General features: G+C 38.3%; 1 protein-coding gene across 1 annotated transcript in view; it reads left to right on the forward strand.

The window, feature by feature from the left end:
- The window catches only part of MACROD2 (mono-ADP ribosylhydrolase 2), a 751,315-nt gene that overhangs the window by 216,578 nt on the left and 507,367 nt on the right, over window positions 1-27,370 (forward strand). Inside the window, exon 5 of the mRNA XM_088520560.1 lies at window positions 23,805-23,921. Within this exon, the coding sequence (XP_088376686.1) occupies window positions 23,805-23,921 (117 nt within the window). The remainder of the gene's footprint in view (window positions 1-23,804; window positions 23,922-27,370) is intronic.

Below are 27,370 nucleotides of genomic sequence, written 5' to 3' on the forward strand. Positions count from 1 at the left end.
TGACGGGTTATATCTATGATATAGGTACTGATTAAATAGAGGATTAGCCTCTATGTTGAAATGTGAGAAGCAGGTAAATTGTAGCAAGTAAAAACAGTAGGGAAATATTGAATTGCTGCAAGTAATAAAATAGAAAAAACATCAGGTGGCTTTTGGCATTTTATGTTCAATGCAGCTTTCCTGTTTCTGCTGGCCACGGTGACGTGATGAGGCCTGTGTCCAATTTGTTTAAAAAGCACTTGGCTCCCACCTTTGCGTTGGGAGCAAAGGGGAGCGGGCAGCGCTGGTCCAAGAGGCAGCTGGCTGATCCTGCTTCTGCACCGCGTCCGCATCCCGCACGGCTTGATTTCAGTATATTTCTGCTCCTCATGCTTGTCTGCTGTTTGTCGCTATGGATGGAGCTGTGCTGCCCTCGAGATGACGCTCTGTGGGTAACATAGTCCTAGACGTTTTCAAGGAAGGAGGCGACAGCCTGACTGCAAAAAATCAAGCCATTTACACCTCTTTGCAGATCAACTGTTGGACGTAAATAATTTTAAAATGTTTCCATCAAAGTGTGTGCCTGTCTCACATGAATCAGAGAAGAAAAACAGGAAAAAATATACAAGCATCTGGAAACAGTGAGTTGCACTTGGAATTCTCTGGCCCAGATATGCTTTTTTTCCTATAATAACCGTACAAATGATTTAAAAAAATCAAATCTTATGAAGTCTGATTTTATTAGAACTGATGTGCCTTCTTGAACCTTTTTACTTTTCTTCTGATTCCCTCAAACTTAGGGTTTTATGGATGTTGTTTATATCCTCTTCTGCCTTGCCCTTCCAATAACTCTTTTAAAAAGTCAAATATTTCCAGCACACATGTGGCTTTCCACAGATCACTTATGCTCCCTGAAACAGTGATTACTTTACCAGATCAATTTTCTTGGAAAGATTTCCAAAAAGTGATCTAATAAACCCTATACATTAAAATACTTAAGCATTCAACAAGTGTTTGGCGAGACAGAAGTATGTTCTTGGAGATAATATTCAATGAATATAGAACACGTAGTGGCTTGCTGTGCTTGTAGGACTGTTTCTCATTTTATATTTTGCTGCCTGCAAATTTTTGCAGCCTTAGTTTTGTCCCAGTCTGCGATAATAATTCTCAAGCTGCAAACATGCACATTGAGAGAAGCAGCATTAAAAAGTGGCTTTCTCCAGCTGTATGCTCTCTGTGCTTGTTTAGCCATGGAGAATTTGTACTGATACATTTAGTTTAACTGGATGTTTAGCTGATTGACTCTGTCATCACCCGATGGCCTGCTGGAGACTGGGGGATTTGGGAAGGACTGTCAGGGAGTGCAATGGCCTTTCATCAAACTGAAGTTCAGCTCTTCCTTTTCCTCCCAGAAATGTGGTGGATGTTCCTGGGGTGGCAGATAAACAGTAAAAAGGTAGAAACTTTAACGGGGAAGTAAGTCCTTCAGTGGGAACAGATGGGCTTCTGAGAAAGACCTAGGATCTTGGAAAGGACTTTTTATGTCTTTGCCTTTCTGGATGTTATAGACACACATACTTGCACTTTCAGCTCTTCCTGAGGCAAAAGGAGGACATTTCCTCTCCCTAGCATCCTGGCTAAGTTGGTGCGTTGCATTAGAAAGATGCATTTTTTTTTTTCTCTCCTCAGTTGTATGTCTTTTTGTTCCTTAATAAATGCTTTGCCTATGCTAGTGCTTATGCCCAATTTGCAGGAAAGGAAAGGTCAACGATGGTAAGCCAAAGGAGGAGAGAACACAATTGGCGCTCTTGCTCCTTACCTGTTGCTTTCCTCTATCAAGAGTCTTTGTTCTGTAGGGAAGTTTTTGTATCCTGTTGCCTCTGATGTCAGGTGAGGGTTTAAGATTCTTCTATATAAACATATATACACGCCTATGCACACAGACAATAGCTATAGCTCCAGGTGGTTCTAATAAGTGGCTATAGTTCTGTCCCTGCCAAATGGAAAAGCAAAAGGCCATCACTGTCCTGAAGAGCTCATGGAATAAATAGAGAACAAGAGTCAACAGGCAGATGTAAAAAGCAGGCCCAGAAAGCACAGTATAATGGAGAGATGGTTCTGAATTTGGGGTAAGGTAGTAGTAGCTACTAAGTGATTTTGGAGGAAGTCTTCAGGCCTGCAGCTGGAAGCAGCTTCTGTAATCTATACACAGGGAAGGGAGCAATCTCAAACATCCCATCCAGAAAGATGACATGGTTCTTGGACTAGTGTGATAAAGGAGGAAAGGCGTTTGCCCCAGAGGAGCAGGGACATGTGTGTGGAGCTGCACATTGCAGGAGGTGAGCATGGCGAGGCTAGCTGATCCTGGCCTGTTCTGGAGCCGGTCTGCCTGCCCTTTCCATCCTCACTTTGTGGGGCCTTCGGGTCCCAGCTCCCATATCTGTAAGTTGTCATATCTCTGCTTTTTAAAAAGGCGTGGGATTTATCAGCTCCAGAAATTAAAAGAAGAGGCAAATTTGCAGACTCAGACCTTTTCCTCTGTAGGTAGCAGAAGACCAAGGGCTGCCCAGTGTTGCACCAAGGATACTCAGACACGTTTCTGGCCCAGAAAGACACTGTTGGCTTGCTCTGTAACTGGAACGTTTTTGTTGGCCTGTTCCCTGACACAGTGTTGTTGCTTGGACTCCAGATATGCTTGACTTTCCTTTATATTTTTCTGTGGAAAATTGGCAGCAATTATTTCCTTGAGAAGATGCTGTCTTCAGGATGTAGCGTTTCTGGTTAAAACTTCTTTCTTTGGCACTATCCTTCCTTCCTTCCTTCCTGTGGTATCTTGATGTATCCCATTCTCTCGTTTTCCCAAATTCACAACAGGAAGAGAACGTGGTGTCTGATTCTGCCCATCACTCCCACTGCTCAGCAGCTTGATTTCTTCAGGCTTCTGGCCTGAGAGACTTCAGCGGGGATTGAGGTTGTGTATTGTAAGTGTCTTTGGAAAGAGGGTGAAATAAAGTAGCCTAATACGGCCTCTAATTACCTTAGTTTCTTATGTTTAGATATGGTCCTTAAATGTCAAGGATCATAAATGAATTAGGTCTAGCTGGCACATATTGTCAAGTTTAAAAATATTAAATGCAATCTGCAATAATGAAACTTTTTTCCAGAGTATTCAGGTATGAGTGTACTCAATTTTCAGATACAGATTTTCAAGACACTAGGCTGAAATATATATACCCTTTTCTCCTTGATATCCAAAAACTCCAAGGTGTGAAAATATTGCTCATTTAGAATGCTTAAAGGTCATCTTTTCCTTTCTCTGAGGTTAGTCAGTATTAACATTCTGCTTGGGTAATACATATCCGGGTGGGTAAAAGAGGTCAAAGCTGCCTGGATGTCTTTTCAGAAAAAAAAAATCTGAAGTAGAAGTGTGGACATATAGTTATTAACTGACTTGAAAAATAAAAAAGAAGAAACAAGCTACTCCCCCCAAAAACAAACAAAAAAACCTATCCACACTCTAAAGAGGAATAACCTGTGTTTCTCATAAAGATTGTTGTAATCAGTGCTTTTCTTTAAAGCTTTACTTCTGAAACATTTTCCGCGGAATTACACAAAAAGATACAAATGCAGTATTAGAGAACACAAAAATAAAATGGATTTAAATGAACAGTGAATTGTCATAATGAATTAACACTTTTTATTGTGCTAAAAATCTATACTAAAAAGTGAAGATTTTTGAAACCATTTTCCATCTCACAACCTGTCCTTGAAGAAATGAAATAACATAGGCAATTCAGACACTTCGATAGAGAAAGCAACCTAGGTGATTAATCTCCTTAGTTCTCTGACTGACATTTACACAGCTAATTATGTAATGATGATGCTTCTTTAATAGATCTGAATATTAATGGCTGATTTGGTTAAAGCTGAAAGTTGTTTGTTTAGGAATATCACTGGAGAAATAAGAATGCTTCATCAACTTCAGATTTTCATCATGGATTTTATGACATATCATGGAACTGAAGTGCTTTTATGACTTGTAAAAATTGCTTCAATATTTGACATTCCGTGCTTCAAGGAATCCTGATTGGCAGTTGATTAGCCTTTTGCTCAAGTCATTATCTTCTTTGGTGAAATTAGTTGGCTAGAAAATTGCATTGTAATTCATCAAGAGGAAAGTAACGTTTCAAAAGCTCTCGAGAGTACGATCCTTTTTATTTAGTAGGCAATCTAAATCATTCTCCTAGCATGCGCTTCTAAAATGTACCATTCATCATATCATAGCAATATGTATCAAATTGTTGTATTTGTTTTCTTTTGGTCTTGAGGTGAAAACAGGTGATACCTGCCTTTAAATTGATTCATGAGCACTGTACAAAGATGTGTTTATGAGAAATAGAGTTGAGCGTTCAATCAGAAGAATACTGAAGTTTGCATTTACAAACTAACCTGAATATGGAAATTCTAATATTATATTTAATACTTAGATAGGAGTCAGCTTTTTTGGTTTGAAAGGAAAGCTCTTCTGCTCTGATGGGTAATTGCAAGAGCTTTCTGGGCATGTGCTTCGGAAAGGAAAGCTGAAATGCTGCAATAGGAACTGCACTATTTTGAAACTGTTTTTCAAGCTGTTTCGCTTGTCATACACCAAAAATGCTCAGCCATAAAAAGTGTCACCAACTTGGTAAGCTTAGTTGTTTTCTTACTTTTATAGCATATGCTTTTTCTTTAGATATTTTAAAGCTGCATCCTGATATTAGAATATTTAGGTCAATTAACTGTACAGTTAATTGGAATGCAACCAAATATATACCATGTACAGTTTTCAGTGCAGGTGTTTTCCAATGTCTAGTTTGCTATAGAATTTTCTTACATAGAAAAACAGTAAACATGACATGTAGGTTCCTCCCATAAGGTGAATGTCTGAAAAAACATACCTATTGGATGAAATAAGATGATTTTCTTTGCAATTTAATATCAATTAACTTCTTGGACATTCTTTAAGAACTTTAATAAAAGCTGCTTTTGCATAAAGTTATTGAAAGTAATGGCAATCCACTAGTCATCTTGTATAACTTAAGTGTTTCTCCTCTATGCTTTATAGCTTTCCTTGCTACTTATCTGTAGCTGCTGCTGTGCTTCTACTGCTAGATGAGTAGCAAAAATCTTTGGGGGAGAAATAAGGCAGTCTAAACCTTGTACTAGAAAAGGTCTGAAATAAGAAAATTGACTGCTTAGTTTAAAAGTCAGGCTGTTTTGCATTTGTGCGTGTTCTGTATCTTTCCTATTTCAATTACTGCTATAATAATCACATGTGTTTTCCTAATGTGAAAACTGAAATTTCTGGAATTGGTAATGAAACAGACCTAGCTTATACTTAGGTATCCAAAACATTTGTCTGAAGAGGTAATTAAAATAATTAATGATTCTGGTAATGGAGAAATTGTCCCCTAAAGGTATAGGGCATTAGACTGGAGGGGGTTGGGGAGGAATCTTCCAAAAAAGGAAAACAAAATAAATGTCTTTGTGAGATGGACTGCTTTGAAATGTGACCTGTGTTATTATAACCTGCCTTTCAAGCATGTTGTCTGCTTTTCGTGTCCACAACATATCCTCAGTGGCTTCAGGGATTGAAGCGTTGTTTGCTGTAACACACCAAGAAGTATCACTTCTCATGCATAAAATGCAGGTTGGGGGAGTTGGTCGTGTCTGGTTACTCCTCACACTCCCCCTTCCCCCCAGCTATTATAATATGCTTAATTAGGAATGTCACAGCCTTTAACTGTTTACAGAAGTCGCAGTGGCAACTGGTGTAATGATGACTATGCTTTGCATATCTGTAGTCCTGATATCTGAGGAATGTGAAGTACTTCACAGACATTAGTTAAGTGAGCGTTATCTTTACATCAGTGCTGCTAAGTGGTCCTGCTGGAATAATCAAGTTGCTCTTAACTCAAGTTTTTTTCCCCGTTGTTCACATTTCATGTGTTAAAATAATTGCCATGTTTACTGTGTGCTCCAAGGTCATCGTCTTCCCTGCTTCTTCCACTTTGTCCTTTTTCTTTAGGTCTAGGTTTTGGTAGAGATTTCTAATTTTTAGAGAATGTTAATTCTGTAAAACTGAAAACAAAGAAATAATAAAAAAAAAGAAAATAGGTGAACATATATAAACAGTTTAAGACTTTGAAATACTTCTGTTTCCAAAGTTGGTGCCCTACAGCCCCGTCTCTGACTATTGCAGCGTACTGGAGAATTTGGTGCCTTTTTGAGGTTTATTAGAATTGCCCTTCAGAAAGGCAGAGGCATGTAATTAAAAACAGTATTTGGCAATAGTGATGGCCTAGTGCAAAGCATCTTGGCAAGATTTATGTAACTGCTGTCCAGGAAAATACCAAAAGTTGCAGACAACTTTTCTGCAACCCGGCAAGGTGCAGTAAAATACAGTGCTTGCAGCTTAGGAGGTCCTACCTTTCCCAATGCCGACAAAATTGTTGTGCCACGGCATGGTACTTTTTTTATGAAATGCTCTGAACAAGTGGAATGGGATTTGCACACTTCCTGACTCATCACCCAGAAATTCTCTTGTTAGGGTAAACTATATTTTGAGTCTCTTGTAGGATATTTCACTCTAGGACGTAAGACTGCACCGCCTCACTTGCGCCAAAGCTGGGATGTAGCAAAACCAACAGCAAATCTCTTCTCTTTGTCTTTGCTGTTTTTTGTTGATGAACATTTTGTATCCGTTGATGGTTGAGAGGTTGCCCAATGGGCTGGGATATCTCACAAATATGATGAGAAATGCTTTTCTTGGCTTCAAACCCCGACAACGTTAAGTTCCCATCCTGCAATACATCTTGTGTTTGCCAAATGAACCTCTCTATTGTGTAGCAAAAATTATGAACAAGGGTTGGTTTATACTTGGAATTCGTAGTATTTCTTTAACTCAGTAAAATCGAGCGGAAGCCTAGCAGAAGCTCTGAGGCATAAGGAAAAGAAATCAAATTTCATATTTTCTAATCCTGCACACATTAAGTTTCTTTTACAATGGTTTTCAAGCTGCACTATGTGAGGTCAGCTGTGTTCCTTACTTCTTCTGGGGAAACTCTGCATATGTTCTTGAGTATAGTAACATTGATTTTTTTGTAATATTTTTTCTCCCTTTTGGTAGTTTTCCCCATCAGTATTTTAAGAACTATATTTAGGCTCTTGGGAGCCTGTTAATGGTTTTTAATCACTAAAACACTCTTTGATATGAACAGATAACATTTATCATTTGCTTAATAACTGTCACTTTATCTTCTAACATTGAAAAATTGAAGGAAAGTGAAAATGCTGTTGTTTATTTAACATTGCCACTTGACCGGTTGCAGTCTTTTAAGAGAGGAAACTTTATAGCTGTGTATGTGACAAGTGTATTGGCAGTGTGGTTATTCTTGGAACAGGCATGTTTTGCAAACCTAACTGATGTTTTTTCATATGTAAGCAAAGAAGGGTCCCTGTTGTAGTTGGCATGATGCTTTGGGGCATCATCTGTGTATATAAAATTCAGGAGAGAATCCTTGCAAAAAGTTCATTTTTGGGAAGACCTTCTAGATATCCACGTGCTGCGCAGTACAGAGTATTGCACCCTATTTGGGGGTGTGAAGCATGTTTCAGACTTTGTAAATCTGCTTTGGAGCAGACTTTGTTTTCATGGGTGGTGAAGCAGATCTGGACAGGTGTTACTAAATGGAGCGCAAGAATTGGGGAAACAGTAAATACAATGAGTACACCCCTACTGTAGCAGAAATGGGAGCAGGGCCATGAAAAGCTAATTGACTGTGGTTGTGACTGCCCTGGGCTGACACTGGGTTTGAGTGTAATTCAGTAATGCTTCATTTTTACCCCTTTCTCTCACAAAGCTGAAGATCAGGAAACATTTAGAAAGTTTCTGTGAAGGATATGTGGGACTGATGCCTGAAAAGCTTGATATATCAATTTCTTTTCCTTCTTGCCCCAACCTGTAGTCCCTCTGACCTGTTTTGCACTTTATATATTTTGCTTTAAAGGATTACAGCCTTGGTGATATAATTCTGCTGTGAAGGTACTTCATCAATCTAAGCACATCCCTACGGCCGTAAGCCCTAAAAAAATCCCAGGTTTTTAGAGGAAGAAAAAGGCTTTTCTGGAGCTATTCTGCAGTGTTTTTTAATTCCTTGTTGGATTTAGAAAGTTGCCTAACTTGGTCCAGGCGAAGCCTTGCAGCTTTCGACTATTACTGTAGACAAGCAGACAAATTGGACTCAGAAACCCAAAGGCCTTTTTATGATGTGGAGATGATGCTATGGCTGAAGTTCTATACGTAGATCTTCATACCAAAAAAGCATTGTCTTAAGAGTATAGTAATGCTCTTAAAATTTGCTATCTATTTGCAGGAAAAAAGTTTGATTTGTGGGAATTAAGACTTATCTAGGTAATTTTTTTCTTGGAGAACCTATAGTAATTGCCTTCTCCTGTAAAACATGCAGGTTTATGAATAATAAAAGTAAAAGATTAAACATTCTTACCTAAGCCCTTTTCCTCCTCACTTTTTATTCTGTGTTTTCCTGGGAGATCTATTTGCTATAGTCAATATCCTGCTAATGGATGAGGAAGGGGAAGGTCAGGAGCTAACATGCACTGGATCGTTTTGCTGTTTGGATATGCAGCCTGGGCTGTGTTTCCGAAGCCGTGTGAACACCTGCTCCACCTGGTCATGCACTGATGTGCAAGTGGTTGAGTCCTTGGAGGGCAAGTAGGGTTTCGTCAGGAGGTTCTTGTCAAACTGGAAAGGCAATATGTGATCTTGCCCATCTCTTCATTGCCTATGTGCTATCTGATTTGAGTAGTATTTTAAAACACTTTTATTCTGTTTTCCTGCTGTCTGTTTTCTGGTATTACTGAATTTCAATCCTATTTTTTTTTCTACTGTTCTTATCCAGATTTGGCTGGCAGGTTGCAGGTTTCAAAATAAGTAGTTTTGGGCACGTTTTTCCAAATAAGTATCTGAAGAGGACACACCCCTCGAAAGGAAGGGAAATCCAGAGAGAGATCTGGTCCTTACAAATTTTGTTTGGCACCGTGTGCCTAGTCAGGCTTTCTGATTCAGCAGAGCATGAACAAATTTAACCTAGCTATTCAGAAGAAAAAGGTTGGAGCCATGAAAGAAGTGGGTTTAGATCAAGTGAAGGGAGACCAGAGACTTGGGGTGTTCTGAACGAATAGGGAGATCCTGGAACTGCTTTCCCCTCAGCCTCTCAATTTTTTTTTTTTTTTTTATTACTCCCCTGTCCCCCTCCTCGCCCCCCCGGCTTGGCATGGTGTCTGCCTGCAATCTCCTAATAAAAAAAAGCCGTTGAAAATGTTGAGGAGGTGTTTTTCAGGTGTTGAAAGCTCTTGCATTCAAGTTATGTCTGGTCCATAAAACATTGCTCAATGAGGTTTGTATTCCAAACAAATATTCTTGTAAAATAGGTATCTATGCTGATGTAAACATAATATGTTAGTGGAGAAAGAATAGTACTTGGTTGCTTGACAAACAAATTACCTTTTAGTTTTAAACAGAAAAATGCTAAGTTTGCTACATTGGAGAAACTTTCTTTGAAGAGGTTATGAATGTCACTCTTATCCTTATATTACAGTCAGGCAAAGCAAGCAACTACGTCCTGTTAAGTTTTATATGTGACCCTTTCTGTATTGCTTTTGTTAGGTTGTTTATGTACATGCTGTCAGTAGGCAAATGCATTTGTTCAGGCAAAATTATACTGATTAGCATGTATGCATTGCGTACTAGGTTGAACTAATTAAAATCATATTGTGCAACAGGTTAATAGATGAGGAAGTTGGCCTTCTAATTAGAAAGGGTATGTTAAAAAAAAAAAACTTCGAAAAGTAAAGGCAACATTTAAAAAAAAAAAAACAAATGAATCTTGATGGTAGGAAAAGGGTCTTAGTGCTGGTTCTCTGCTGAAAGCTGTGTTAAAAGTCAACCCTTTCTTTTTTGAAGTACTTCATTAGGTATTGAGAGATTTGTGGCTTTTAAATTGTTGCTCATTAAGGAGCTGTGCATTCATTTCCTTCCCCACAGTGCCTGCCCATGTTATGCATGCTTCGTTTTGCAGATAACAAATACTAACCTGGCTCCCATCGGTGGAGGTCTGACTGGCACACGGAGATCTGTATTAGATTTGCTGTGAGGTTAGGCTTTTCATCCACCTTCATTTTTAAGCTGCACCTCTTTTTTTTGTGGTTCTTGCTATTGCCCCGAGTAGGTGCCCGGCCAAATGGAATAGGTGCCTTCAGAGACTCTCTGAGGGAGCCTTTTGTGCCAATTATTGTTTAGCTCTCGTTCTTCCATTTTAGTAATTGAAAAGTATTTATTTTCAAAAACATAAGTGTTGGGTGTTTTTTCACCCTGCAGCGTAAACATGATTATTAAAAATAAGTGATAGAGTTTAGATGGTAGCATGGCTACTCTCTAATTCTGTAGATTTTGGTTGCTTTAGAGGGAGGAGGGCAGATCTGTTTCATCCTTTCTTTTGGTCTGCAAAGGAATGATGAGTAGGGTTGGACCTCCAGACATCCCATGCAGTTATTCCGTGCTTCTTTGTTGGTTGAAAATGAAGTACATGATTAGTATTAAACCTTGTAAATCTAAAATGTCTGTTTATTGCGGTGAAAAACATTATGTTTCTGTGGGACCATGAAGAACCTGTCTGTACAGTTTGATGCTAGAAATACTGAAACCCATGCAGTATTTATGATGTGGGGTTATAAGCTCCTCTGGAGGCTGCCTTACCAAGTGTTTCACCATCATCTGCACACTATTTGAGCAGAGATGTGTACTTCACAGGTACTCAGCTCCGTAAGTCTACATTGACGTTACACCATGTAGGGCAGGGCAATTAATCTTCTTGATGCTGTTCCCCCCAGGAGTTACTAATGTGATGGTGATCACTAGGTGATTTGGGCAAGTTGTGGAGATGCTTTGGAAGAGGTTCTCCCTCACTGTGGCATGATGGGGAGAGCGTTACCACCCCTCAGGTCAGGAACAGGAACGCTCAGGTACAGAACTGTTGCCCTCCTGCAAAGCAGAAAATTGTATTACCTGTGTATGAGAATCGGGGCTTTTGCCCCTGAGTTACAGGTAGGCTAACTCAAACATTGCTAAAATTCCTGAAAATTTCAAATAGACTTCGAAGAAAAATAATATTTGCAGGGGGTATTCACCTTGGTGTTTTTGCTGGGGCCTAGCAGGTGCCTTGAAGCAAAACCCCTGGCTGTCCTTCAGGCAAGAACTAAGCAAGAGCTAGACCCTCTAAAAAGAAAGACCACCCCCCTGCCCACCCCAAAACAGCCTGGCATGTGCCCAGTGTTACACCAGTGGCCTTCTCAGCCACAGCACTTCTCCTTTGCAGATGTGTTCCTACTCATCTTCAATATTTGCTAATGAAGATGTAGCCCAAGTGTTGCAGTATTGATCCTTAAATAGAATAAAATAGAGGAGGCTTAATGTATGTACTGCTGTACATGATGTAGATGAGGCTGATGTGCCCGCTGTAGAGACTGCAGGCTCTCCGGGCTTCCTTGCCAAGCCTTCACCTTGCACCTTGTTGCTCTGCCTAGAACTTCCCACTTACCAGCTTGTCTCTGCCTCTCAATAATAGAAAAGGAGGTGGCAAGACTGTTCTTAAAAGCCTACTTTCTTATCGTGGGTGGAGTAATATTAAGACTTTATGTTGAAAATTGTATTGTATGTGACACAGTTGGCATGAGCTGTTCAGATATTTTTAATAGGGGTAAAGATGTGTCTCTGTTTCCAGAGGGGAGGCTGATATGAAAGTGGGATTAATGCCCAGAGTCAGTCCCTCGTACCAAGTTTGGAACTTGGATATGTTCAGGCAGCATTAGGTGCTGGCAGCTTTTGAGGGATGTTCCTCACGCTTTGCTAGCTGACATATTAGAACATGGAGAGCTAATTCTGGTAGTATCAGAATACATTTAGATAGGACATGATTAAAAAAAAATCCACAAGCTTTATGAGAACAGAGCTTTCTTTCATTTCTCTGCTGGCTTTTTAAACTGGAACTTCACAGCTGTTTGCTAAAATACTACAAATTTGCCATTTTTTTTCTCCCCTGTAAATGATAGCTGCAAAAGGAAATCTAGGAGTTTAATATGAACCATCATAGAATTTAGATCGTTCTTTCTTTCTACTTATCGCATGCATTTTTTTTGAAAAAAATATTTTTACATGTTAGACATACACATTTGAATATCCATGTTTACTGTTACTTAAATGGGCTAAGGCTGGGCTGCTTTCTGCTTTTAAAATCATGTCTCAGTGCTCATGTATTATTTAGTTGGCACTTCTCAAACTGCAGAGAACTAGGAAAGCTTTGGGTGAGCTGCTGCTGGGGATTCTCTCTTGAAATTCCAGTTAATGCGTTCTGGCTCCATGGATCATTGCTATGTCACTGATGTTGCTTGCACATTAATTACTGCTGAGTGCAGCTCGTGGTGTTGGCACGGTGGCTTGTTTGTTACATGTGACGCTCACTTTGTAAATGTCAATAAAATCAAGACAAAACCCCCTAGTACAACTGGAAGTAACAACTCCGTATTTTCCTCATTAATTTTGGCAGCAAAATAGTCTTACAAAGCAGTATGCAGTAAAACACCAGCCAACAGAGTCTCACACTGTGGATATAATTACATATTTTTGCTTGTTAATCAGTTGAATTTTTCTGTGTACACTATTATACCTTAATGGTTCTGTTGCAATACCAAATTTGCTACAATGTCTCTTGAAGAAAATGGCACATAATAATTTTGTGTTTACTACGAGAAGATATTAAACTAAATAATACATAATGATGCTATGCAGATTAACCAGCTCTTCAGCCCTTCTGTTCCTTATCTCTCCTTTAATAGTGTTTTAGGACAAACATAAAGTTATTTGGGAGGGAATTACCAGAATTACTGAACTGGTAAATATAGCCATTTGAGTAGGCTGGCGACTCAAAAACTATTAGATTGTAATTTTAAGATGAACTTAGTATTTTCATTACCCTTCTCACAACTCATAGAGCAAAAGGAGGTTGCAGCCAGCTCAGATAAGTAGTAAGCTCATTAATTACAGACTTAACCTTCCTGGTAGGTGTAAAAGGCTTGTGTGGGACTTGATTAAACAGGCTTTTGGAGTGCAGCACTGTGGAGGGCTGCATAAGCAGCAGCTCCAAGAAATTCTCTGGGCAACTCCTGGATTTTGAATCTACCATTAAAGGTCACTTGCTACTTACATGGCTTTGTTTCTTACTCACTTTTTTTTATAATTACTATTTTTTTTGTCCAAAGTGATTGTACTGTTTTCAGAAAACAAGTACATTAAGCAATATTGAAAGCATTTTTTAATAACCTTCCTATTATCTTTTTTTTCTGTTCTTAAATAAAAAGAGTAAAAACCCCACCACGCATATACATCAAAAGTTATTATTCCTTTTTATCACAGTTATGCAGTCACTAAAGTTCCATGTTGTTATGAATACATTTGTAATAAAAGGTCCTAGTTTACTACAAGACTTTTCTGTTTAGCTTAAAAAGAAAGCTTCGCATCCAGAAACTTTCTGTCTAGCAGTAGAAGTGGAAGGAAGAGTATGATGGTGATAATTTATCGCCTTTATGCCATGTATAGCTAATTGTGTGTGAAAGCCGTGCTAAGGCTATTTTTTTCTGTATTTGACAGATTTTGTAATGAACTCTGTCATATTAATGATTTCTCAAAGAACAAGTATTTTTCTTTTTGTATTTGATTTGTGATACAGCTTTGTATAAGGATATAATACTGTTTTTATAGGAGAAATAGCACTTAATATATGTGATCTGCATTAGCCAAAAACATTATTACAGCATTCGTGCATGTTGTTTGTGGCCTAGGTCTTTAAAATTCCTACTTAGAGAGCATTTTTCTTAGATTTAATTTACTTCTTGATTTGATACACATGCTTTGCCATAGATTCCAAACAAGAGGAATATTTAAGACTTTTTATTGGTAATTAGATCTTATGATTTTCTTATAATCTTGATTGAACAAACCTTGCTCATACATAATTTTTTGATTAATCTAGTGTTTACCTTTTCTTCCCTTGTATTTATTCCATTTGAATAGGTTGTAATGTGTTCAACTGGATTTACCTATTGCAGGGCAATTTTTGTATAATTAATTAATCTGGTTTCAAACAGCACTCCAAATTGAGAGGATGCTCCTGTGTTTGCAGGCTGAGAAGCATCTCAACCAAGGAAGCAACTCCCTTCAGTAGTTCATGGTAAGAGCAAATTAATACAAACAAAAATGGTCTGGGAAATAGGTAAACCAGATACTACTCCTCAAATAATTCCTGGTATTCCTGTAGGCTGTTAATAGTCTGTTGATCTCCTTGTCTTACTCCTTTGTATATTAATTCCCTTATGTCATGTGACTAACTTTGAAAGCATCTTTTAAATATGTATACATTTGACACAGACACACATACATACACACAGATAAGTATATATGTGCATGTGTATTATAATATATAAATACCTAAATGTATATGGTCACAGAACTACTTTGTCGTAATCCAAACAAACAAACAAAAATGTTAAATTATGATGGTTATTTAGGAGGGGATGCCAGGCTTTGAAAAGCCTTTGAACTGTGTTAAATAGTACCATAACTATTTTTGTGTTTGTTGCTTTAATACCATTTCAAAGCTTGCTCTATGCATTGGCATTCTCACTGAGAAAGAATCCAAGGTTTTACTTCAGAGCTTTTTTGACATGCAGGGCTCTCCAGGAAGTGGATCCCACCATTCTTTCCTTTAGTGACTTTACCTGCTGGAGCTACTAAATGCTTAACTGTTTTTGTATTATAATTTTCTTTCTTTTAATATTGTTTGTAGGAAGATGGATGCACAAAATGCTTTATTTTGGTAACTTACCTTTCTCCTAATAATTTTTTCATCTTGCCTCTTTTGCATCACTCAAACTGCCTGAAGGTTCAGGAATGGTGAGAAGTCAAGTTGAACATTCATTGCTGGGTTCTTGGAAAGAACCAAAAAAAGATGCATAGGAAGCCATAGGATTCTTCTTGGCAGACCTGCCCATCTTCCATATCCTTGCCAGTTTTTTCAGGGAAGCGGAGCTCTTCAGTTACATGGAATTCTTCTCATATTGCATCACTCTCCAGTCTGGCTTGAGCTTTGAGTTTTCTCCCAGGCGTTTTCAAAGCTTTTTTATGTTCTTTTGCTCTAGCGGTGTGGTACAATCTGCTGGTGATAGATGCACTCCTGTAGCTAAAGAGAAACATTTCATTCTCTTGTGAACTGTATCTAGTGTAATTATATTTAGTTGGGAGCTGTACTTTGATAGAGAAACTTGGAGGTTTCCAATCTGCAAAGACTTTAGTGAGAATGTCTTGTCTTCCATTTTCTCTGTAAAGAGAAGCTGTTAGATATCATCCCCTTGCATTTCAGTAGAGAAAAAATGGTTAGTGTTTGATATTAGTTTACTCTCGGTATACCTTGATCTGTCCTGCAGTGACAGTTCAACAGCCTGTTGGACTGTAAGGCTGCACCAGCAGTTACAAGGGTCCCTTTTACATAGTCACTGTACAATTACTTCTCAGTAGCTCTTTCTCTGAATCCTTGACCTGTGCCTGGCAACTTCTAGCTGGTCATAGTGTGTAAATTTGTATAATCATTGTGTGATTACTACTTAATAACTGTACTGTGAATATACAAATGTCTGTTCTGGCTAGGATAATTCATCTGCTGTGACTAGCTCCCACACTTAGAATTTCCAAAGTGTTCACAAGTCATAGAGCTTGCCATTGCTGTCTCCCGTCGCTTTGTGTGGAGCCCTAAAATCCCAGATCCCACAAAAAAAGGTATGTTATTAAAATAAATAAATAAATGTCTATGTTTGTTACAAATGGAGAAAAACAAACAAATTTCTCACTTTGCTATATATTTTTTTCTGCTTTAATTGGCTTTTCCCACACTTGTACCCAGAATAACCTTCCATATTTATTTCCGTATTAACAGTGCTGTCCATGTTACACAAAGGACAAGGTACTATATACAGACCCAAGTGCTTATATGAGTCTGAGTGTTCGCACAATGTTCCCAAGAAACAAGTCCCAGTAAGTGTCTGTTAAAAGGGCAAGTGAAATTCAATATTAATAAATGTACAGTGATACATGTAAGTGAAATAATACTCTACTTTCACAAATAAAGTAACTTGCAGCTCATTATCATCATCACGCAGAAACAATATCTTTGGTATATAACAGAGAGTTCCCTGGAAAAATATGCTCATTACTCCTTAGCAGCCAAGGAGGAGATTTAACATTAGTAATTGCTAGAAAAGACACAAAGCAAAAAAGAGGGAACATCAACACTAGAGCTGTGCAAATTGATGCCATGCTTGCTTCACAAACATTGTGTGCAGTTCGAGTGCACCAATCTAAGAAAGGATACAGGACAACTGGAGAATGGGGATGAATAATCAACAATCTGGGGCACTTCCCACTGAGAGAATGAGCAAATGGGTTTGGATTCTTCAGTCAGGGAAAAAGAGGTCTGAAGTGAGAGGAGAAAGAAGTCTGTGAAATCTGGTGTGCATGTCTTCCAGCATAAAATTTGAGGGTGTTCAATGAAGATGCTGGGTAACAGGTTGAAAACTGGCATTCTTCACACCAGAATTAGCTAATGCCAGGAGCATTATTATACATTATTAGCATGCATGATTAAAAGCCTTTGTTGACTCATTGAGATCTTCAAGTTCATGGAGGAAAAATGTCTTGAGAGGGATGCAGAAAAACATCTTGGCTGAGAGAATCCTAAGGGGTTGAAAGAATAGTCTGTCAAAGCACAGACTTTATTTATTTATTTATAATTTGCCTTTGGCCAGTATCTGAGATAGGTTGTTGAGGCAGATGGATTTTGGAATTTCACTTAATGCTTCAGAAGACTGTAGGAGGAAAAATAGACTGCATTGTTCTACATAGTAGACAGAGATTGATATCACAGTAGTAGCCTAATTTCATCAGTAACTGAAGGGGCATTGTGGAAAAAGAGAGTTACAGCAAGGTTTTAAGAATAATAATGTGGATATTTATGGTGAGCTGCTTCTGTGACTGGAAGAGAAAGCACAGAAGTGATTATTAAAAAAAAATGCATATGGACGTTTCTTTAGTAATTTGAGGGTCATATGACAAAAAAGAGCAAATCCCTAATGTCATCCCCCTGAATTTGAACAATATCCTCAAGCTGGAGGCTGATTCAGAATCTTAAATATTAGGGGAACACTTAACTAACAGAATTAAATGTGAAGGTGTATCTTCAGAATAGGTAGAGCCAAGATTGTTACTAACCTGATCCATCCATTTCCTGCCTCTTCAAAGAGAGAAGCATCTATAATTTCTATCACCTGTTCTGATTTTTTTAAATCAATTCCATGTGCTTTTTCTTAGTGGAAATAGGAGGTTATGATCGAGGGCTTGCATGGTATTGAACTTCAGAGCTATTTTCTTTTTTTTTTTTTTTTTTTAAACAGAAGTAATAGTGCTCTTGCCATGAATTGAAATCCAGGACAGAATAAATAGGCGTTCTAGGGGTGAAACCTGGTTAAGACGTTTTGTCTCTCTGATCTGCGTGGTGTCCTGCTACAAATAAAGCCCTGTGACTGTATAGCTGGCTAAGAGAAGGAGGGAGAAGGAACGATTTAGGAGTCCCCAGAAGACCCTGTTTGCTCACGATGTACCACATGGAACAAAATATGCAGCTCCTTGAGATAAGAGATGTCAATTTTGGAACCTGTGAGCAAGTTCAGATGAATGTGAACAGATTTTGCTTTTGTAGCAGAGCCTGCAAGTTCACCAGACTTCTGCTATCACTTCAGCTATGCCTAAAAAACAGGCAGGTTTTCTGTTTGCTGCAAGGAGGGTTTTAGGACTGAGCTGTCTCATTCCCATCTGCAAATGAATATGCAATGTCAGGTGTCTCCATGCTGACAGAATTAAAAGGAAGCAAATGGCTGCTTTGCACATGCCTTGATGTCAGAGTTTTGGACCAGAAAGCGCTGGAGACTCACTGTTGGAGCCTTTCCTAGCTCTGTTTTTTGCTGCCAAAAGCGTGACATTCAGACAAGTTTATAAGGCCTGTGTTTCTGAGAGTCCTTCTGCTGCCACGCAGGCTGACAGAAGTGTGAATCCTGCTGACGTTACGGAGGGGAGCACCCGGAGCCAGGGAAACACAGCGTCCCTTGCATGGGATGGGGCCAACCTCGTGGTTATTGCATAGCTGATATGGAAGGAATTGCCCAGGGGTTATTGCACACGTGACTGAATGGCTTTTAGTTGGCTTTACATGTGTTTTATCAATTTAAGTTTCTGGTACCCCAAGATATTGAACTTAAAAAAATATATAATGATAATAACATGCCAAAATGTGTGGCTTTCCTGGTGTTTTGTGTTTTGTGTTGTGAAGTAAGATGGTGTGCTTTTGTGCAGTAAACTATAAAAGATATGTGAGTGAACAAACTTCATTTGGAACCCATTTTGACTTGCTTAGTTTTGCCCTTCTCCTTGTGTGTGCCACAGATACTGGCTATGTTGGCTTTTCCAGGTGCTGTGTTTGATGGGAACTGCATCTAGATTAAGAACAGCCTTCTCATAATCCATTCAATTGCTGTTAGCAAGTAATTCTGGTTGCTTTTTACCACAGCAGACAATAACTGAATGTTTGATGTTAAATGGGGAAGATTCTGTCAAAGCTATACTCTGAAATTTGAATTTCAGTGTCTGAGTTTACAATAAGATCTACATTTCAGTGCATGTATTACTCTAAGTATGTTCTTTGCCATTTCTATTAGAATATAGCATTATATCTTCTTGTTACTACTTTATTCCGCTTTGCAGTGTGGCTCAGTGGTGGCAGCAAGGAGGACCTGGAGGTCTCCGCATGGCTCTAGTGAGGCCTGTTGTTTTAGCTGGGTGCATTGGCTCCTAAGTGAAGATAAAGGTCTTCAAAGAACTTTAAGGAGAATATGAATGACATCTAATCAGTAGTTTGAGCTTCAAAGATTTGAATCTTTTAGTTTTCTGTGTCTTGATTTAACTGAATATAGACAGAGACTAGAGATTTAGAGATTTAGATTGACTGTGGTAAAATCTGACCCGAGGTCAATAAAAAACCAACCATCTCAAAGTGTACAATACCTCAGTGCTGTACTGTGTTTTGAAAATGAAGAATTTTAAGGCTAAGTTAGATTATGTTTTTAAACTCCTTGAGACCCTGGCTAAAGAGTGCTATAAAGATGCTAAATATTTAGAGTTAATTATTTTGGGAGCCTATAAACCAGGGGGCACTGATGGAAAAAATCTTTATTAAACTCCTGAAGGCAGAGGCCATCCCAGCAATACAAACTGCCCTTCCTGGCTGCCCCAGCTGAGTGGCATCCGCATGGTCCCCTTTCAAGATTGCCACCCTTGTTGGTGGGATGAGCAGCTGTTGTCTCCTGCTGGGCAGCATTTATTGCCCTTTGACATCCTGCTCAGAGGGACTGCTGCGACTCTCCCTGTACGGAGTTCCCACGAACTCCCTGGAGATAAGTTTTGCAGAACGAGGTAGCTTTCTTTAGAAATGTCCTTTGCAGGTTTTGGGAGGCCCCTGAAAATATGCCTGATATAGTGAGACACCATTTGCCTTCAGGCCTGACATTTCCCACATGGAAGAGCAGCCCTGCTTCATCACTAAGCCATGCACAGTTAATTTTATCAAATAAGTTCGTCTCCTGAGTTTCCTGGAGAAACCAGAGAGAAAAATCAGGAAAACCACGAGAGAGCACAAATTAGGATGGAGGAAAAGAGTATATAGATTCTTGAAATAGAAGATGATAAATCTGCATATGTTGTTTACACCGTGATTTCAGTTTATCCAGACTCAGAATGCAAGGTCACAAAAGAAGTTTGGGGCTTATTCCCAGAAGGTTTGCATTATTTTGCTGTGGTATTTGATTACCTTACCATTTTTTATTACCATCTGCACTGCAAGGCTAGTTTTGCTGAGGTTATTTTTTTAAGCAGCATCCCATGACACCCTTAATTCTGTGTTTCCTGTGTTTTTGCTTCATTTGCAATTTTAAGAGATTTTCAATAAGAAATAGATATATTCTGTATTGTATCAGTAAATTAGCTTGTTTTTGCTCTGTAACCTTAACCCCTTGATTCTGGAGAAGCAAGTTGCTTTACAAAAATTAAATTAAAAAGCATTTAATCTTTTAACATCTTTAACTGCAATATAGGAAGATTTTTGTCAAAGATTTCTATTTTTAACTGTTTTTAGCACAGCCTCATTCTGTCTGGAAGCTTTATTTTGAAACTTTTGATTTTATCCAGATGTTTTAATTATATTCAGGTGACTCCTTCGTGCATCCAAAATCATTGCTTGCAGTACCACTGAGAAGAGTATTTTTTCCTTAACTGCTTTTGCTGAGTTGTTAGGAGAACAAAATGCTGTGCACAGTGAGCCCCCAAAAATATGGATGCATGTAATGAGAAGGATAATATTATTCTTAATGATAAAAAAAAAAAGGGAATAGTGCTCCTAATACAAAGCTCTTTATTGTGCTTTGTATCTTTAAAGCTTTGCACAAGAATGAATTGTTTGAAGTTAATAGCAAAATCTTAAGCTCCTCATACTTCAGCCCTCAACATATAGTTCTTTTATGTCTTCAAGGTTGAGAAACCATCCCAATGTTGCGTGCATGTTTACTGCCTCATGGGTCACAGCAAAGCAGGGACTCCAGCCCTCTGTCAACTCTAGTTTAGTAACAATGTGATCAAAATCCGGTAGGAAATAACTTGATAGATAGGCAGGAAACCCATATCAAGAAGCAGAGTTTTGAGCAAGCAGTTAGCAACCTTCTGTCTGGTATCTTCAAGGGTGGCCAGTGCTTAGAATTACCAACCAAGTGACTTGTCAGCAACAATGGATGGTCTCGCCGCCGGTATTTTCCCACATCTGTCTCACAACTGCAAAGTGAGAGGTGACTTGGGTGTACAAATGACCCAAGGTACATATGTGATATCCAAAAAAATGGATGGGAAGGCAGTATGGAGAGACCTAGAGAAGAAGTCATATTTGAACATAGATGCATGGATTTTTACAGTCAAATGCATGAAGAAATTCCAGGAAGGGAACAGTAGGCTATGGCTTAACAATTTCCAAATCTATTAAAGAAATGCAGATGAGCATCTATATATCAGAATAATTTGATAGCTGAAATACTTACAACTACTATATCAAAAATTCTTCACTTTCTTACAAAAATAATTTGGCAGTATGCTTTTGTTCTCGTGGAAATGTATTCCTCCTTACAGCACAATAACAATATTTCTTTGGCCGTCGTCTCCTTCTCCTGAGCTTGTTGCCATTATCTGTAATTTCTGCGCAGTTATCATGTTAACAATGCTTATCTTGCTCTTACCTTATATGGCTAGTCATGGCACACTTTCAGAAAACAAAATTTCTTGCATAAATGTTTTGTGCATCCTCTTTTCGTATCTTTTTGAATAAATACAGCTAAAGCATGTTTTAGCAGAGACACAAGTGTATCTTATTTAGATTTGCTAATCTACTCTTATCTTTGCCAATTTTTTTCTTGATATTATGCCGAGTGTTCATATTTGGCAAGAGGCTGCTTGCGTTTTTGATATGAGAATTACTGAATTTATGAGACATATTCCATATATCACTGAAAATACAGAATATTTCTAGCATGATTTATTGAATTGTCATCTTATTAAATAGAAAATGTGTACTTAGAGGTAATCTGATCAAGTATTTCCTGGAGCATGGTAGAAAAGAAGTTATTTAAAAGTTAAGTGAATTGGAGGGAGAATTATTCCGTCAATGCTGTATCAAAAGCTGTTGTCCATGTTTCTGTCTCTGCCTGTCCAGAGTGTTCAATCCTGTCTTGTTATCGACTTTTGTAAGAGAAGCGTCTACCTTTACTTTCTTGTTTTTGTGGATGCCTCCTATTTTCCTTGTCATATGCTAAAGCTGGTTAGGATAAAATTAATTTTCTCCATTGGGATTTTTTTTTCCAATTACCTTTTCATCCTGCTGGAGGTAGCTAAACACTTGGTTCGTGGAGACTGGGTGCGGAGTGAAGTATCTGCAGGAAGCCGGCAGGGACCATCTGTATCTCACTTCTCTCTGCATTATGAGCATGCTAAAATTAACACAGTCCAGGGGAAAGAGATTGATTTATCCAGGCTATATTCCCCCCATTTTTATCCTTATATTCCCCTCAGCTGCCCCGAGGTAAGAGGCATCTCCTTTGGTTGAGGGTTGTGCAGGGAATGCTAGTCCACAGCGTTAGTGCTGTTTTTATGTTAATGTCTCAGGAAATATTAATGTTGGTAAAAATTGTGCCTATAAACATATGCCTGAGGTTTCAATGCATACTGGGTTATTTATCCTGCTTGGTTTGGGAAAGCATTTTGTAATTAAAATTATTGAAGAGGATATTATGAGCACAGGACAAATTTCAAACGTTCTTTTTCTTCCCCTTGAGGTTACAAAATATTTCTTCTTACATTAATGATGTAGAGTGGACTGGGCACAGATTTCTAGTACACTTAAAACAAAAGTTCAGCTAAGGTGTAGGGTAGGAAGGCTTCTTGTGTTAGATGGGGAACTTGCTTAAGGCTGGTGCCTTGACACACATTCTTGAAAATGAGAAAACTTCAGAAATTATCCCTGAAAGTTTAACAAGGTATGATTCTGCAATTATGGTTCTCACTAATATAAAGGAGTTCAAAACAGTGTTTTGAACGCTAGTGGCACTGCGTCCAAGATAAGTAGGGAGCATTTCTGCAGGTTATTGTCATGTGAATTTTAACGATTAACAAAGGCACAGGATACCTCAAGAAAAGTCTGAGTTTTCAGGAGTGTGTAGAAGGCAGCTTATCCAGAAAAATATGAAGCCTAATTGTTTGCTTTCTTTTCTTAAGCTTTTTGCTGTAATTAGAGTAAATGGTTTCTTGGATTGTATGTTGAGATGGCAGAAATGCTGTGCCAGTGAGCTTTTTGTTCCATTTTGGTTTTCTTGCTCCTTGCTGCTATTCTTTTGTTGGCTCCTGAGGGCATTAAGAACTGTGCACGTTACTGATTTTCTTGCCTACTTAGCTGCAATTGAGACCTTTACTAATTATTATTTAATTAACTCCAGAGTATTGCATGAATAATGCAAAATAAGTATTTTTTTAAAAAAAGGGCCAAAATGAGGTATTTTTGTCAAATTCATAAAAATATTTCTATTTTTTCAAAGACGTTAATAGGACAGTGATTTAAAATAGCCTGTGTAATATTAGAAGAATCAGAGGTATGTAGTAAAAGAGAATCTGGCATTTAGCTGGGAATCCAATTCTGTTTTCATAATTGATAATGATAATTTTCTAGAATCTTGGGTAGGAACCAGTTTTAATATTGATATTTCAATTTTGCTTTATAGTATCTCGGTATTTTCTTTCCAATTAGCTGCTGTTGTCTAAGTTTAACTTGTTGTTGTTCAATGCACAGACCTTAAAGTTTAGCAGAAAAAAGAAATGCTCTTGGCTGCTTGTGAATAAATCAGTAAGTCTCCACTGTGCATATGTAACTAAGCGGTAAATGTCTGTGGCCATACATTTATGTGGATAAATTCAAATAATAAAAGAATAATTTCTTCTAATAACAGAACTTGCTGGGTTTGTTTTGCAGTGGACGGCTGTATACACCGAGCTGCTGGGCCCTGCCTTGTTGCCGAATGTCGCAACCTCAGCGGCTGTGAGACTGGACAAGCGAAAATTACTTGTGGCTATGAGTTACCTGCGAAATGTAAGTGAAATCCTGCTCAGCATCCTTCAAAAAAAACCCTCTCTCTCTTTTATTTTTTTTTAATGTGTGTATTTGTTTTAAGCACGTGGAACTGTTATGCATGTTTTACTTCCCTGTAGCCTAATTCAGCAAGGTATTCATTTTACTGAATTAGCAGTGAGACTTAATTAAGCGTGTTCTGTAATGTAATGTCCTCCCATCAAAGCAACGCAGTCTCTTCTAAATTATTGTTTTCCCTCCATTATCCAATGAAAACCTACACGTCTTCCAAATAAAAACCTACACGTCTTCCAAATAAAAACCATCTTTCATGTTTGTTTTTTTATGCAAGCTAGACCATATTCTTTCATATGCGTCATAAAGGATTTGAAATGCTTTAGGAAGTATGAACAAAACATACATTATTATATTTAAGTTCCATGGAGGCATTTTTTGGAAATGTTGCTTATTTCATACTCTTCATACAGACTGTTGATTGTGGGCGCTTTGGGAGCTAAGGAGATCAAAGTGATGCACGGTGTTTTCAGCTGCAGTGTGGTGGCTGACTGGCCATTACTGTGAAGGCATCTGTCACACTTGAGCTTTCAGCAGCATGCAGGTCCATGCTGGAATGTTTTTGCACTTTGAAAGTGGATTTACCAAAATTCGCATCCTTTTGAAAATAGGTAGAAGGCTATTTGACCTTGGTGCATAAATGCTGAGCCAGTCTTGTGGGGGGAAAAGCCTACATGTTGACAACATAGTGGTCAGACAGTTTCATATGTATAAAGTATATATATATATATTTTTAAAGAAGCCTCTTCATCTTTGGATCTTATGGAATAGTGTACCAAGATATACTGATGCAGAGCATCAGGAAGGCATTGCAAAGAGCATATCAGTGGATTTCAAGATCTTCGTTCACATGCAGCCTGTGCTAGGAACATCATTCAGTCAAATATGTTTGATCTGCTGTCTTCTTTCTCAGCTGTGTCCAACCAAACACATAGTGCAGTAACGGGATTCTTTTCAGGTTCTCCTGGCCTTTTAGTGCCTTAAGTAAAAAAGAAAAAATTTTGTTTCCTTCTTTGTTGATGATGAGAGCTACCAATTATTTTCTTGATAGAGATAATTGCTACATATAGGGGAACTTTGCTATGTTTTGTCTGCAAATTTACCATATGTTATTAATTTTGAAAGGTCTTGATTAATTGTGAAAGAAAATTTGACTTCAAGGAAGAAGTTGAGCGAGGTCCAGGGAGGCAGTTATGCAGTGTTTGTATATGGCCAAAATCATGTCCAGATTCCTGTATAACAGATAGGATTGGTAGATGTTCTTTACTGTGAATTAATCACTTGTCCTGGATTGTGATGTTTAATTCTTACCCTTTAGAGAAAAAAAGACATGGGATGGCCATATAGAAGATGCTGATTCGTGGATGCATAATTCCTCATGTGCGTATTAATGAGAGAAATAATATACGAAGGAGCAAAGAAACAGCCACTGAAACTGTGTTTGAAAGGGAAAGGGTCTCATCTGAGGCACGACCTCCTTATAAATTTTATAGTAGTTTAATGGGTCTGGCATCCGTTTGCTTTTTCAGAGCAGGATCCTTTTTTATCACCTATAGGAGAGCGTAAAGGAAGAGTAAGCAAAGCAGTTTAAAAAAAAAACAACCAAACAAAAACCCTCATCACTTGCTGTCTATAACAAAACCTGTAGCCACAGGGAGGGTAAAGGCAATATCCTCTGTAGTGAATAATCTTAGAAATTTTAATTCGATCAGGGATGTATCTATTTGTACTTGGTCACTTCAACATGCAGTGGGGACAGGATACTTTGTGAGGGACAGGGAAAAAAAGGAAGGAAAAGTGTTGGTTGCAAGCAGAGACTGAATATTAAATACTTTTAGTTTCTTAATTTACATTTTCGTTTTGTATTATTCTAGGTGTTTCATAAACCACATTTGTATGGACCAGCTGTTTTTTCCTTTCCTGCTCAAAACTCTTAGTTGTAGACTCATAAATTAGTAGAAATCGTGGACTATTCATTTGAAAGTGATAAAACAACTGGGACTCAGTTGTCATGTTTTAAAGAAAATTTGGAGGCACTTGATATCTTTTCGTCACTCCATGCCAGTTTGTCATAATAGTATGACAATTTGACTGTAGAAACAATTTCGCATCCAATTTTTGGAATGAAAGTGAGGATGCCCCAGGAGGTGCAAACTTTAGCATCCACATCTGTGTTACGGTGCAGCTCTGTGTCAGCAGCTAGATGTGAGGTTGTAGGTAAAGGTAAATGCTAACAGACAGCTTCTGTAATATGAATTTGCTTTTCACTTATCTGTTTGTATACATTGGAGCAGCTGCACTGGACCATTAAGAGTTGGTGTAGGGTAATTTTGTTTCTGCTGTTCTGGTGATTGTCATTGGGTGGATGCTGTTCGATGTGAAGTGTATTTCCAAGCATGCTGATTTTTTACTTTTTGTGATATGAAAGAATGAATGTTCCAATCTTCTCCCTTTGAACATTCTCCACCTCTCGTTCTCACTCCTGGAAAGCTTTGCTTGGAAGCAGTTTGCTGCAGTCAGCCAAGCTGCTTTGGGACACGGCAGTCCCCATATGTGCTGTGTGTTGCGCATCTCGGGCTGGGTTGAAAGCTCCACATTAAAGATGATCAGTATTCATACATCTTGCAGCATGTTACTCTAATTATTTTTATAGACCCCTTTGTGGAAGCTGGATTAGATTTGATATTTGAAGGAATGTGTGCTTTGTTCGGAAACTGGTACCTGGTAAATAAAATCCTTCAGCAATCTGCTTTATCATCTATTCTGTATTTATTGCAAACTTTGCTGTGTTTACTTATCTTAAATAAGAATATCTGCTATGTACCTTCTTAAATGAAAAATTGAAAAATAAGGCTGGCTGAAAATAAGGCACCCACTATGGTGTTGGCTGGTCCTCTGGTTTTCATTTTTTGGGCTTGTAGTTGTGTCCAAGCCAGAGGTCAGCCAGAAAATACACAGGTACCGTACATGTAATGCATCGGTGAGAGAATACATAGAACAATTTTTTTCTCATCTTTCTAAACTAGTAGAGCGAACAACCTAAGATTCGTATGTTTGTAGTTTAGAGATGTTGCTTTATAGACATCACAAAGAATGTTTCTGAAAGCCATGGAATGATCTGTGTGAGAATAGAGGTAAAATCAAAGGGAATTTTCTAATTACTGCTTAATGCAACATTGAGTACACTTTTACAGAAGTCAGTGTATCACCATCTGTCTTCTGTGCTGCGAAAGCCTGCACAGAAACCCCACCCCTGAATGCAAACTGAGTTATTTGCTGAGCGCATAGTCTGGTTGATATCATTTATTACTGTTTTTTTTCAGCAACTACCTATAAGCTCTCAGGTTTCCATAATGCTTTGGAGAGCTGAAGAGAGAGAGAGTCTTTTGCATTGA

Source organism: Tinamus guttatus, unplaced genomic scaffold (assembly GCF_059628265.1).
Source record: "Tinamus guttatus ecotype Peru unplaced genomic scaffold, ASM5962826v1 Tinamus_guttatus_pri_ptg000090l, whole genome shotgun sequence".
In the NCBI taxonomy this organism is placed as follows: Eukaryota; Metazoa; Chordata; class Aves; order Tinamiformes; family Tinamidae; genus Tinamus; species Tinamus guttatus.